Raw genomic sequence first — 14,438 nt, forward strand, 5'->3', positions numbered from 1 at the left:
AAAGGTAAAGGGACCCCTGACCATTAGGTCCAGTCATGAATGACTCTGGGGTTGTGGCGCTCATCTCGCTTTATTGGCCGAGGGAGCCGGTGTACAGCTTCCAGGTCATGTGGCCAGCATGACTAAGCCGCTTCTGGCGAACCAGATCAACGGACGGAAAAGCCGTTTACCTTCCCGCCAGAGCGGTACCTATTTATCTACTTGCACTTTTATGTGCTTTTGAACTGCTAGATTGGCAGGATCTGGGACTGAGCAACGGGAGCTCACCCCGTTGCGGGGATTCGAACCGCGGACCTTTTGATCGGCAAGCCCTAGGCTCAGTGGTTTAACCCATAGCGCCACCCACGTCCCTTTTACCCCTCATTTAGAATTGTCTAAATGTCTTCCTTCCTATTTTGGCAGGTATTTTATAGCAGTAGAAGACAACAACATTATTCCACTAAATGTGCTGGACAGGTAATATATATATATATATATATTTAATCTTACTTTCTAATGACACAGTCCATTATGCTTCACAGTATCAAATCGTCAGGGTGCGTTTCAGCACATGAATTCAAAGCAGTGCTGGGAGCCCTATTCTGCTGACCCCTTCAGAGAAGCAGAATTAGTTTCCCTGGAATGCATCATATAATCCTTTTAGCTGACTTTACACAGCGATGCTCTCGGCTAATAGCCTAGGGCAGTGATGGCCAAACTTGGCCCTCCAGCTGTTTTGGGACTACAACTCCCATCATCCCTAGCTAACAGGACCAGTGGTCAGGGATGATGGGAACTGTAGTCCCAAAACAGCTGGAGGGCCAAGTTTGGCCATCACTGGCCTAGGGTTTTATCCGCCAAACAGCAATGTAAATAGAAGAAATGAGTGGAAACAGTGCAGAGTTCCTTATGAATTGAAAGTTACTCTGCTTGATTTGGCAGTCTACTAATACCACCTTCCTTTTCTTGCAATCTACTACTAGCACGTTTTCTTTTTTAAAAGCAAGAGTAGGTAAGGAGCCAAGCTAAGCAGTTGGCTCCTTACCTCTCTCGCCCTGACCTAGCCACTGTGATCCACGCGACGGTCACCTCCAGACTGGATTATTGTAACTCGCTCTACGTGGGGCTGCCCTTGAGACTGACCCAGAAACTCCAGCGGGTGCAGAATGCCGCAGCGAGACACCTTACGGGGTCTTCGCTGCGAGATCACATTCATCTGGTGCTATACCAGCTGCACTGGCTCCCGGTGGAGTACAGGATTAGGTTTAAGGTGCTGGTTTTAACCTTCAAAGCCCTATACGGCCTAGGGCCCTCGTACCTACGGGACCGCCTCTCCTGGTATGCCCCACAGAGAAACTTACGGTCTTCAAATAAAAGCATCTTGAAGGTCCCAGGCCTCAGAGAGGTTAGGCTGGCCTCAACTAGAGCCAGGGCTTTTTCAGCTGCGGCTCCAACCTGGTGGAACGCTCTGTCACAAGAGACAAGGGCCCTGCAGGACTTGACATCTTTCCGCAGGGCCTGCAAGACAGAGCTGTTCCACCAGGCCTTTGGTCAGGGCGCAGCCTGACTCCCCCCTTTGGCAATCTTTACAAAACTTTAGTTTATGGTTGCCATCAATTTTGATTTTAATTAATTTTTATAATGTTTTTATAATGTTGCACTGTTTTAGTGTTGTTAGCCGCCCTGAGCCTGGCTTTGGCCGGGGAGGGCGGGATATAAATAAAATTTATTATTATTATTATTATTAGGTCAGGCTTGAATGAGCCACCTTTTGCTTTTTTTAAAACCAGAGCTCAGAAGTCCACCAGCTGCAGCCTGTTGCAAAACCGTGGTGCAGACGATGGAGCCAGTCTTGGTTACCTACTGCACCCAATGAACCCTGCATTGGCCTGAATTAGTGCCTCCCATTAAAATGACAGCTAAAGCAGAACAGCAGAAGCCCCTGCCCAGATGGGGGAAGCAGGAGACAACCTTGCCACATCCCCTTCCTAGGTAGCATCCAGGCGAGGGCCAGCAAGGAAAGCCCCATTCCATCCATGACCACAACAGCCTTTCTCACCCTTCCCTGCTGGCTGTCCCTTGTGCTGCTGCTGCCTGCAGCTTTAGTCACAGTTGAGACAACTGTCCAAAGCAGCCTGTTGTCAGGGCCGGCCCAAAACATTTTGGCACCTGAGGCAGATCCCAAAATGGCACCCCTCTCACGTCAGGGAAGAAGAGGTGAGGGAAGATCTACATCAAGAACAAGGGGGGAAAGAAAGATTGGCTTTAGGTTCTGCTGCCCCTGTGGATTCTGCTGCCTGAGGCAGTTGTCTTACCTTGCCTCTTGGATGGGCCGGCCCTGAATAAAGATCTACATTGGGATCTGCTGTCCCTGTGGATTCTGTCACCTGAGGCAGTTGTCTCACCTTGCCTTTTGGTTGGGCCGGCCCTGAATAAAGATCTACATTGGGATCTGCTGTCCCTGTGGATTCTTCCGCCTGAGGTAGTAGCCTCACCTTGCCTCATGGATTGGTCAGCCCTGCCTGGCGTTGCCCAGTAGCAACCAAGGCATCAAATGGAGGACCGCTAGCATTGCTGCTACTGGCTGTCACAAGCTCTGCACCCAGATTGTTGCTCCACCACCACCGGTGCCCTTTTAAATTTGGCAAATGGTTTGGTGTTGCAAACACATATACACACCCATTAGGTAGAGGGAGTCTGTCACTGCAGGCAGGTCTAATTCAGGGATCAGGAACCAGCAGCCCTCCCAATGTGGTTGGGCTATATACAGGGGTCAGCAAACTTTTCCAGCAGGGGGCTGGTCCACTGTCCCTCAGACCTTGTGGGGGGCCAGACTATATTTTGGGGGAGGAAATGAACTAATTCCTATGCCCCACAAATAACCCAGAGATGCATTTTAAATAAAAGGACACATTCTACTAATGCAAAAACACGCTGATTCCTGAACCGTCTGCGGGCCGGATTTAGAAGGCGATTGGGCTGGATCCGGCCCCAAGGCCTTAGTTTGCCCACCCATAGGCTATAACTTCCATCATCCCTGACTATTAGCAAGGCTGGCTGGTGATGATGGAATTGGAGTCCAACCATTGGAGAGCCACACAGGTTCTCCATTCCTGTTCTAAACTAAATCACATTCTGTAACATTCAGTAACCAGCCCTGCAGTTCTGACTTGTGTATGATTCATTTCTCTTTTTCGTCCCTTAGGAAGGAAGGTCCCCAAAAGCCTCCTTATATAAGGTAATGAAGTCACTTTCCATCCTTTATCTCTCTCCATGTCTTCCCCCCCCAAAAAATAAGGCCCATTTTTAAACCAGTGGACCATTTTACTGATTTATGCATCTCTGTTGCAGGCTTAGTTGAATTACAATGATGCGCATTATATTTTTGAAGTATTGCAGGTGACGCCCCTCCTGCAAGCTGTGTGTTTAGCCAAGTCATGAACATGGCAGCATTTCTAGGTAGGCGTTGCATGGAGAATGTCTGGCTTCTTCTTTTATTTTTTTGTCTCTTCTAATTTGTGTTAGCGAATCACCAGGTTCAGTTCAGTAAATGTTGTCAAGGCGAGGCCCAGTAATCTGCTGCTATTATGGCTTAGTTCTCACTGAGGAGGGTGTTTGGGCTGGACAACTTGAGACTTAAGGTCATGTGGGGGACTCCTCCTTCATAAAAAGAATTGAAATCTTTCAACACAGAAGATTAGAATGTCAGGGAGAAGGCTAGACTAAGTCCCTTCTTCCTGACATGCTGGATTTCTGCATGCAGGGTGTTTTTTTTAATGGAGGAGCAACCAATTGTAGGAAACCCTACCTAATCTCAAGTTATTTAGCTCAGATGCAGGTTTTAGGCTTGGCATCAGCATCTAAAATCTTTGGGCATGGCCCACCAGCTCTGACACCTACCTGGGTGTGGGGTTTACCTAGCAGCAGAGCAGAGCTGGCTGCCATTTTAAATTTCCCACAATGCCCTGGAGCAACATTACACTGTGTTGTTAATTAAAATTTCAGGCAGTTTGCAGCACTGCTATCTGCCACTGTCAGTAAACCTGGGAAGGGCAGTGTGCCCATTGTGGGAATGATAATATTCTTGGGGGCCAACCCAACATCACTTAGCCACGTCCCCTCAAAGCTGCCGCAACATATTTACTGCCTCTGAGAACTAGGCCTGTAAAACAGGGGTGGCAAACCCATGGCCTGCAGGCATGATCCAGACCCGCAAGAGGTTTTGTGGCTCTTGAGACACACACCCCTCTAAGTTTGTCATTTTTAATTTGTAGTGCTATGATGCCGAATGATTTTTTTTTTTGTAGCATTAAAGCCCCTCCAAAAATGTCCATTTATTTTAAAAACATTTTTTACAGACTGCTCCAGTAGGTTCTCAGATGCGATACTGCAATGCCGAAAGATTTTTTTGTGGCCTCCCAAGGCCACTCAAAATTTGTTCATTAAAAAAAGTCTGTTTTTTTTTAAAAATGGCAATTCTTGCAGATTTCCTTCTGCAATTCTATGATGCCAAATATTTTTGTGACCCACCCATAAGACCTACCAAAATTTGTAACAACAACAACAACAAAAACATAACAACAACAACAACATTTGTTTTCCCATACTTCTACATTTTGGCCATTGCTCACTTTGACATGTAGCCCTCAGAGCCCGCAGCCCAAAAAAGGTTATCTGCCCCTACTATAAAATAACATATGCAAAGTTTGTGTAAAATATCCAGATAGTGAAACATTATAGTCGCCATATATTTTTGCTTGTTTGTTTTTAATCATCTCATTTTTCAGGCAATATTTGTTTTTATTTGCATGACACTTGATATCAGTTTCTAATGCTTTAAATCCTGCATGTGTGTGAGCACAGCAATAATGTGATTATGCATATAATAATGGTGATAATGTTTGTTATATAACGTTTGCAACCCTTCTTTTAATTGATGGTCAGTATTTCTTTGCTAGGGTTAGGAACTGAGCTGTAGTAGCTCTATAGCAGGCTTATAAATCTACGCTCACCTGGTTACCTGGGATGTGTAAGAATGGCCTGTAGGCCATTGGTTATGCCAGTTAGGGCTGATGGGAGCTGTGGTCCAAAATATCTAGAAGGCTGCCCATTGGCTACCTCCAGTCTACATATATACAAGGAAGACTCTTCTGACAAAAGTTTATGGTATGCTGTTTCAAATATAGGGTGACCAGATCCAAAGGAGTGCAGGGCACCTATGTGTAGAAGAAGGGAGTTTGGCAGGTATGTAAACTGGAGCTACCAAAATTCCTTTTCCTACACCACTCTTAAAAGTACCAAAGGCCTGGCTGCCTTTGCTTCTGGGTCATCCTTTGTAGGCAAGATTCAAGCACAGTGGAGATGGTTAATGGGAGAGAGGTTTCCAGGGTCCTATCAGGTCTTAATTGTTCCGGGTGGCGTTGCTTTTGACTGACCAAGAAAATAACTTAGGAGGGAGGCTCTTGCAAGTCCGCTGCCCCAGAATTAAAAGAGGGCAGATCCTTTTGCACTTCTCAAGTTCCATAGCCAGGCTGTGGTGGGTGCATTTGTAAACCTGTCTGGCAGACCTGTTTGGACCTAGAATTATATTGACGTTTGGAGTCATAATTGCGCATGAGTGTCACGTTCTCGTTCCTCATTTCAGCGCTTGTCGTGGCTGTCCTTCGGTTTATTCAGCTAAAACCAAAAGTTTTGAATCCCTGGCTCAATGTGAGCGGCCTGGTGGCATTGTGCTTGGCCTCCTTCGGAATGACTTTGCTGGGCAATTTCCAGGTATTGTGTGTGTTCGGTCTCTCTCTCTCTCTCTCTCTCTCTCTCTCTCTCTCTCTCTCTCTCTCTCTCATCTTCCCCAATAACTGACTCTCTCCCTAAGCCACGCCCCTCACCAGCACCTCTTTGCACCTTCCGTGAGCGTTTTTTGGCTGGAATGTGTCTGTGGTCTCTTGATAATACCTCTTACTTGCCTGGATGAAGGATAGAGAAAGGTGTGAGCGTACAAACTAGCCTGTGCTACAAAGGTATCCTTTATATCCATTGCTCTGCTGCTTTTATCTGTCTCCTCCCGCCACTGACATTTGGCCTCCAGAAGGGCACCCAGAAGGAAATGTGGCCCTCGACTGAAAAATCTTCCCTACCTCTTGTCTGTCCTGAATGGGAGTGACTCTCCAAGTCCCACGTTGAGGTTTTTCCCATCACCTGCCATTTTCAACTAGACAAGTCAGGGGTTGAACCTGGTATATTCTGCATGCAAAAGATGTGCCCTGCCCCAGAGATCTGTGCCTGGCATATACGGGCGTCTTTTTAATGTTTCTAGACCACCCTTCTGTTGTCACATTCCAAGTGGAATCGAAGCACATGCAATCGCATGTTGCAGTTGATATGTACAAGCAAAAAAATTAATCAGAGGCCAACCAGAGAATATTGAGAAGCAAAGCAGCTTGTAAGCTTGATCTTTATTGATCTGTTGCCACAGGGGGCTCCCCTCACCCGCAGGAGAGAGGAGGAACCCAGAACAATGGCGCGCAAGGCCTTATATGGACTTTTGAAATTGCCACCCTGTAGATCAAGACCACCCCCAGAAACATCATACATACATCACAGAAGGGGTGTAACCTAAGACCACCCCTCAGATACATCATACCTACATCACAGAAAAGGTGGTCTAAAACAGAAATTTGAATGTTGTTTTTCTCCTGCCGTTGTTTATTTCCTGTCTGGCAGGTTACTTGATTGGATTGCCTGGGGTGCTGGGCCAGTTTTTTGTAATGATAAATACTTAGTTCCTGGGCCAGGTCACAGGCTCACACCCTATTCAAACACAGACATACCCTTAAGACAGGATTTGTGAAGGAAAAGACAATGGGGAGGCTTTTCCATTTGACCTTGCAGAGAAAACACCTGGTCAGCCTGGGAGTCAAAATGGCTCCATGGCAGCTTTCCTGTGCAGCTTCAGACATGTGGCCTATATATCTATGTACGTGTTTGCTTGGTACATTTATGAACCTTTATTATATACATAAGACCTTCATTTATTTATTTCAACGTACTACATCCCCATAATCCCTCACTGTGCAGGCTGGCGCTGATGGGAGTTAAGATTCTAACAACATCTTGGAAACCTGCCAGTTCTCCATCTATACAGAATACTTCGGCCGGATTCAGCTATTTGTTTCGGCCACGAGCCATTAGGAAGTTTACAAATGTGGTGATTCAAATAGTTTACAAATTAAAACATATGTCAAATTAAAACAGAACCCAAAATGTGAAACTTTGTTAAGTTCACATGGGCCACTCTGGGCAGCTGCCAACAGAATATACAAGAACACAACAGAACACCGCATGTTAAAAGCTTCCAGATGCAGGACTGCCTTCAGATTTAATCTGTCCCCCATCAGATAATCTTCCCTTTCACACTATGCGATCACCAGGCTCATTGCTGCTTTTTCTTGTAACAAACGATGGTCTGTTTGTTTGTTAATGATTAAACAGTGAAACAGCCATGTTTTGTCAGTGTGCCTGAATTAAGGCATTGTCTCATTAGTTTCTAGTTCAATAGCCTGTTAATAATAATCTACAGTAAATGTCTAGAACAGAGTTATTCTATTATGATAGGGGAAGGAGTATTTGTGCTGGAAGAACCTCTAAACCCCAAACCCTACTGACCTCATACTGACCAGGATGGAGGGTGGGAAGGAGAAAGTTGCAGAGGAAATTAGTATGCCAGCTATAAGGCTGGAATATTTTCGCCTCCTTTTTCTCTCTCTCTCTCTGTGTCAGAGGAACAAGCATTCTGGGTTCAGTAGCTCTGAAAACCTCCCCACTTCTGCCCCATCACACCCCTTATTGCCATTGTGGCTGTTGGAGCACTGACAACAGAGCAGCAAGGGTGGCAAAAGTTTCCGTCTCACATTTAAGACAGGTCAAGGACAGGACTCCTTCACCGCCTGCAGACCTCCTTCTCTGTGGGTGAAGGGAGAGATCTCCTGTATCCCATGGCTTCTGGGGTGTGTTCTCGAGGATTATAGCACTGTGCCCTAAACAACAGTAATGTCCTTTCTTCTGTGGCTTCCTTCTTTTTTACCATACTCTTAAATGACTCATCTTCCCCACCTGGCAATATATATATATATATATATATATATATATATATATATATAGACACGGGTGGCGCTGTGGGTAAAACCTCAGTGCCTAGGACTTGCTGATCGTATGGTTGGCGGTTCGAATCCCCACGGCGGGGTGAGCTCCCGTCGTTCGGTCCCAGCTCCTGCCCACCTAGCAGTTTGAAAGCACCCCTAAGTGCAAGTAGATAAATAGGTACCGCTCTGGCGGGAAGGTAAATGGCGTTTCCGTGTGCTGCGCTGGTGCTGGCTCACCAGAGCAGCTTCATCACGCTGGCCACGTGACCCGGAAGTGTCTTCGGACAGCACTGGCTCCCGGCCTCTTAAGTGAGATGAGCGCACAACCCTAGAGTCGGACACGACTGGCCCGTACGGGCAGGGGTACCTTTACCTTTACCATATATATATATATAATTTATACATTTCACTGATTTTACAATCATTTTTACATTTCAAAACTTGACTTCCTTCCCCCACTTTCCTTAAATTTATTTTTAACATATTCTGCATATCCAAATTAACTTCATTTGTTCATTTATTCATCTTCTTTAAATATGTACTCTTACGAAACTGCAGGTTGTTACAATAATCCTGCCAGTGTTTTTATCTGTTTACAATTTATCCATGAGTATTCCATAAACCATTTCCATTCTTTTGTAAAAAGTTTGTTATCTTGATTTCTTATTCTTCCAGTAAGTTTCACCCTTTCTGCATATTCCATAAAATTTTGTATCTATTCTTCCTTTGCTGCGACTTCTTCTTCTTTCCATTTTTGGGAAAGTAGCATTCTTGCTGCTATAGTCATATACACGAATAAGTTTCTATACATTTTAGGTAGTTCTGTCCCTATAATTCCCAAGATTTTGCCTCTGACAAAATCTCAGTGCACCTTTGCCCATCGTGTGCTGCTCTTCTTCAGCACCCTAAAGAAGAGTGCATTGCATGTGCTTTCAGCATGCAGGGCAGAGTGGATCCCTCCCTGCTTTAAAAGGATCTCCTGCCTAGCTTCATCTGGCCACCAGATGGTACTTTCTGTAAGTTCAGTATTCCCAGACAGCTGCTTCTCTGTCAAGCTGTCTCCATCCTTTTGAGTTTCATGTTTCTCAACTCCCTCCTTGTCTCGTGTAGAAACGTAGAATCGTAGATCCGAAAGATGCATGAAGGTCACCTAACCTTCAGCCCTTCTCATAGAGCTAGGCCCTTCATCCTGATATCCCAGCACCCCTGAAATGATGGTGTGCTGCAGGAGAGAATCCTGTCTTTTGTGTGCCTAGCAAGATCATCAGCCATCAAGCACACCACATTACAAGCCGCCTTTGAAATGCCGTCGGATTTTTGCATGCTCTGCAGCTTGATGGGAGAAGGGCAAGACCTATCAAGCCCACACAGCTAGTGGCTCAGTTCTCCTGGATTCTGTCCAAGGTGCCTGCAGGTCACGGAATAAATGTAAGCCGTGTTTTCGTGGGCCAAAATCTGATGCCCGCAAAAGCCCGGCTTAGGTGTCGCTTAATGTCAGGGCCCAGGCTGCTCCAGGCAGATGAGATGATTTATTTGGCAGATGTGAGGTAGGGAATGATACATCCATAAAAGGAAACTGTGCATTTATAAGAGAACAGGGCATTTGTGCTGAGGTGTGCAGGATTTACTACCACTTGCGTAAGAACCCGCCGTTCCTATAAATCCCAAACCCACCTACTGTCATAAAGAAAGTACATTTCATGTAGAATTATTCTTCTAAGTGGATTAATAGCAACAGGAGGCCCGTAGGTCATGTTAAACTTGCCACTCCCTGCAACCTGTTATTGGTGCCAGCCAGGACTGGGATACGGGAGAGGATGTGGAACAGCACATCCTCTGTTCCCCAAGGAATCCTGGGTGCTGTTCAGGGTGCTGAGAATTGTAGCTCTGTGAGGAGTGAACTATAGTTCACAGGATTCTTTAGGAGGGTGCTTTAAACTACGGTTACCAGATTTTTTAGAATGAATGCGGGGACACTTTTTTTTTTTTAAGCCGAGTAGCAACCGGGAGTCAGTAGTGAGGATGGTGAGGCAAAAGACCCTGGGCTCAAGCACATATGCATGTTGTATAAAGGTGCAAAGCCCTTCTTTTGCACCCTGTGAAACATAAATGCTCTGAGTTTTAAAAAAACTGGGCAATGGCGCACTGCCCGCCCATGACTCCTGAGCCTCCCAATCTCCTTCCCTCTTTCCCCCTTTGTTTTGACTGATCAGGGGAGGCTTGGGAGTTTCCCAGTTTTTTAAAAAATGCGCATTTATGTTTCACAGGGTGCAAAAGAAGGGCTTTGCACCTTGCCTGGCAGAAAAACCATGCACCTTGCGCCCTCCTGGGCAACGCCCGCCCACCTGCGACTCCCGAGCCTCCCCCGATCTGTCAAAACAAAGGAGGAAGGGGGCAGGAGATCTGTACCACCGGATGTCCCTGGTTCCCCCTCAGCAGTGGCGGCAGCAGTGAGCAGCTCCTGAAGCCAGCCAGAGCCAACTGTGCTACCAGGCTGGCTCTGGGCTGCCGAGGCTGCCGCTGCCACATTTCCCAGGGACAGATTTGCAAATCTGGGGACATTTCAGGGACGGAATTTGTCCAGGGACAGATTTGCAAATCCGGGGACTGTCCCTGGAAACTGGGGACATCTGGTACCCCTACTTTAAACGCCTTAGTTGTCTCTTCTGATCAGAAAGGGCAGAAATGTTTCCTCTTCTTTTCCAGCTCTTCCATCCTTCTTTACTCCAGGCACGTCTCGGGTGGTCAGATGCAAAAGACGACAGGGCTCCCGAACCTTTTAATAGCTGTACAGAAGAGAGAAGCTTGGCAGGTGTAACTTGCATGATAAGATAGGTAAAGGTAAAGGGACCCCTGACCATTAGGTCCAGTCATGACCGACTCTGGGGTTGCGGCGCTCATCTCGCTTTATTGGCCGAGGGAGCCGGCGTGGTCATGTGGCCAGCATGACTAAGCCACTTCTGGCGAACTAGAGCAGTGCACGGAAACACCGTTTACCTTCCCACTGGAGTGGTACCTATTTATCTACTTGCACTTTGACGTGCTTTCGAACTGCTAGGTTAGCAGGAGCTGGGACCGAGCAACGGGAGCTCACCCCATCACGGGGATTCATACCTCCGACCTTTTGACCAGCAAGTCCTAGGCTCTGTGGTTTAACCCACAGCGCCACCCACGTCCCCTGCATGATAAGATACACCTGCTGAAAGCCCCTCTTCTGCACAAATATTAAATGTGCAGGAACTCCATCTCCTTTTGCACCTGCCCACCTTAGACGTGCCTCTGAGCCATCAGCCTTGAAGGACTGAAGGGAAAGTAAAGTCATCCACACATCCAGGTATTCTCTCACACACGTTGAGTTCAGCAGTGGCAGTATGACCAGGTTTGCTCTGGGTCCTTAGCAGAACCATGTAAAGCAGAATCATCTGGAGGTTTGAGGGCAAGAGCCTTTTCTATCAATCACATCAAGGAAGGCCACCGGTTCTGTTGTCTTTGCAGCTTTCGAACGATGAAGAAATCCATAATGTGGGCACATCCTTGACCTTTGGTTTCGGCACCCTGGCCTGCTGGATTCAGTCTGCCCTAACGCTCAAAATAAACTTGAAGAATGAAGGAAGGAAAGCTGGGATCCCACGAGTCGTCTTGTCGGCAGCGATAACCCTCTGCGTCGTCCTTTGTATCCTTTAATTCTGCATATTTTCTCCAGGTGCCAACTTCTCATCTCAAAGGCGGAAAGTTCACGATCTGATAAATTAGAGTTTCCAGGCGATGAACTGTTTGCATGAGGCTGTAGTTTGCCATTGCAGTTATGAGTATCAGCACATGTACTGTGAAATCAAGTCTTAACATTAATCCCCAGAACTCATTCAAATTATGCATTTCTGAAACTATAAATTCCACTAAAATTAAAATTTTGATGCAGGCGGTTTTTGTGTGCCAAGCATGTAAGCTTGGGTTTTCAATGCAGTCCTGTGCCTTAAGTTGTGATACTGTACCGACATACCTGAAAGCAAGCCCTACTAAATACGATGGGGCTTACTTCTGGGCAGAAATGCATATAATTCTGCTCCTAGACTGAAATCATATACACCCTTAACTGAGAGTAAGTTCAGTTTATTTCTGAGTATGTATGGGATTGTACTGAGCAAGTCCCAAATTAGTCACCTGATGAAAAATGTGTTTTGACCAAGGGAAGATGCACAATATGAATACTCTGTGACCCTTTAGTAACTGCTGTGTTTTAAGAACATAACCTAAGAGTGTAAGAAGGCGGCTGTTGGATCAGATCAAAGGCTTATTGAGTCCAGCATCCCTCTCTTACAGATGCTTAAGGGAAGCTCTCAATTTCTTCAACTATACCAAGCCTACAGAAGCCTGATACTAATGGCTTGAAAGAACAGAGATACAATTCCCCTTAATCAGTGGTGACATTAGCAACATATGAACCGACACCTTATAGACTTAATTTTCTTTGGATAAATTCAGTGGTATTTAGAATGAGTTTACACAGAATATATTGGGATACTGACAATTATATGTGCATTAGGCTAATAAGAATATACACATTGGTATATGAATGTATGGTAAAGTATCAGTATTTTTTTCCTCTGTTACATTCTCACTCACTTTTTACTTTCTTTCTCTCTTTTTTCTAAATGCAATTCTCTTATTTATATATATATATTTTAAAAAACACTAAAGTGGTACCTCGGGTTACATACGCTTCAGGTTACATACGCTTCAGGTTACAGATTCCGCCAACCCAGAAATATTACCTCGGGTTAAGAACTTTGCTTCAGGATGAGAACAGAAATCGTGCTCTGGCGGCGCGGCAGCAGCAGGAGGCCCCATTAGCTAAAGTGGTGCTTCAGGTTTAGAACAGTTTCAGGTTAAGAACAGACCTCCAGAACGAATTAAGTTCTTAACCTGAGGTACCACTGTATACCAAGCTACAGAACTTGTGATGCATTGAGCCAAATTCATCCCACTGGACAGTTATTGGGTTTGCCAAGTTTGGGTAGAAGAGTTTGTGCTGTCAGTGAAGGGGTGGAGGGAAGCTTGATCGTGGCTACGTGGCCCTGCCCTTGAACTCTGTACACTGATTTGGGTCTTGTGGACAAAGGCTCCACAGATCTGCTTTCTTTACAAGACCTGATCCAGGCATGGGGCTGTGGGACAGTGAGCGTGGTCCTGCTTCTCTCTCCCACGTCTCGAGTGAGATTTCATTTGTGTATATATATATTTTTGTGTGCGCACAAAGTTACCATTTCCAGTACAGTTATTAGCAGGAATCATTTTGAGTGGAAATTATGTAGATTCTTTTGGTGCATAGCACAGAGATCTTGAACAGAATTTTGGAGGTGCAAAACCAGAGATCCGTATTAAATGGGTGCGGTTTTTTATGAACATGCCCTCACCGTCACATGCAAAATTAGCTTTCCTTTCTCATCTCTTATCTCCTTGTTTTGCATACACACAGCATTGGAAACTTGCCAGCCTTATTATCCCTTTTGCATGCTTTTCTTCCTGCTAATGCAGTTCTCAGAAGACAGAGGTAAGGTTCTAATAAAACAACAGCAGCAAGTTGAGTCTGGTAAAAAACAACAACCCACGTCATCTGAAATGTCCTTGCATAAGCCTTGCGAAAGTATGATGAACTCTTGATGGATCAGTGTGCCAGTGTAATAAAGTGGGTGTCTGCAAAGGGGGGGTATCTGTTTTAATACCAAATGGGGTGCATAGGAAGGGGAGAAAAACTTGGCCCCCTCCCCTACTTGGCTTCTTTCAGCTGTGAATTCCCCATAAATACCAAAATCGAAATGGGTTATGAAAAGGGCTAACCCTCCCCCATTACACCTTGTGAAGAATAAATGATGCAAAATAAGAGACATAATAATAATAATAATAATAATAATAATAATAATAATAATAATAGTAATAATAATATATTTATACCCCGCCCATCTGGCTGGGCTTCCCCAGCCACTCTGGGCGGCTTTCAAGCAAATATTAAAATACAGCAATACATCAAACATTAAAAGCCTCCCTAAACAGGGCTGCCTTCAGATGTCTTCTAAAAGTTTGGTAGTTGTTGTTCTCTTTGACATCTGGTGGGAGGGCAATCCAAGTTTAAGTTAAACAACTCACTGCATTCTACTTTTTTGGTGCAGAATTTGGGTTGCCTGGGTGCCGAATGTTTTATTCTTTAGCACGGCGTTGACACAGCCCTGCATGTAAGACAGGCTCATCCACGTTCTCTTGAGAGCCAGTGTGGTGTAGTGGTTAAGAGCAGTAGACTCGTAATCTGGGGAACCGGGTTCGCGT

General features: G+C 45.5%; 1 protein-coding gene and 1 long non-coding RNA gene across 24 annotated transcripts in view; one reads left to right on the plus strand and one right to left on the minus strand.

Moving 5' to 3' along the window:
• LOC310742612 overlaps positions 1-14,438 on the minus strand; it is a 111,170-nt gene that overhangs the window by 93,863 nt on the left and 2,869 nt on the right. The gene's annotated exons all lie outside the window — the stretch shown is intronic.
• TMEM150C (transmembrane protein 150C) overlaps positions 1-14,438 on the plus strand; it is a 54,299-nt gene that overhangs the window by 37,412 nt on the left and 2,449 nt on the right. For 13 of the 23 annotated variants that reach the window (XM_083571657.1, XM_083571653.1, XM_083571651.1 and 10 more), the window contains 5 exons: positions 403-456; positions 3,185-3,217; positions 3,371-3,438; positions 5,624-5,751; positions 11,613-11,790. In XM_083571657.1, coding sequence (XP_083427783.1) covers positions 403-456; positions 3,185-3,217; positions 3,371-3,438; positions 5,624-5,751; positions 11,613-11,790 — 461 coding nt within the window. Of the gene's footprint in view, positions 1-402; positions 457-3,184; positions 3,218-3,370; positions 3,439-5,165; positions 5,224-5,623; positions 5,752-11,612; positions 11,791-14,438 lie in introns of all 23 variants that reach the window. The other 10 variants (XM_083571670.1, XM_083571669.1, XM_083571661.1 and 7 more) reach the window with 2 other exon arrangements.

The sequence above is a fragment of the Podarcis filfolensis genome (assembly GCF_964270895.1).
Source record: "Podarcis filfolensis genome assembly, chromosome: 9".
In the NCBI taxonomy this organism is placed as follows: domain Eukaryota; kingdom Metazoa; phylum Chordata; class Lepidosauria; order Squamata; family Lacertidae; genus Podarcis; species Podarcis filfolensis.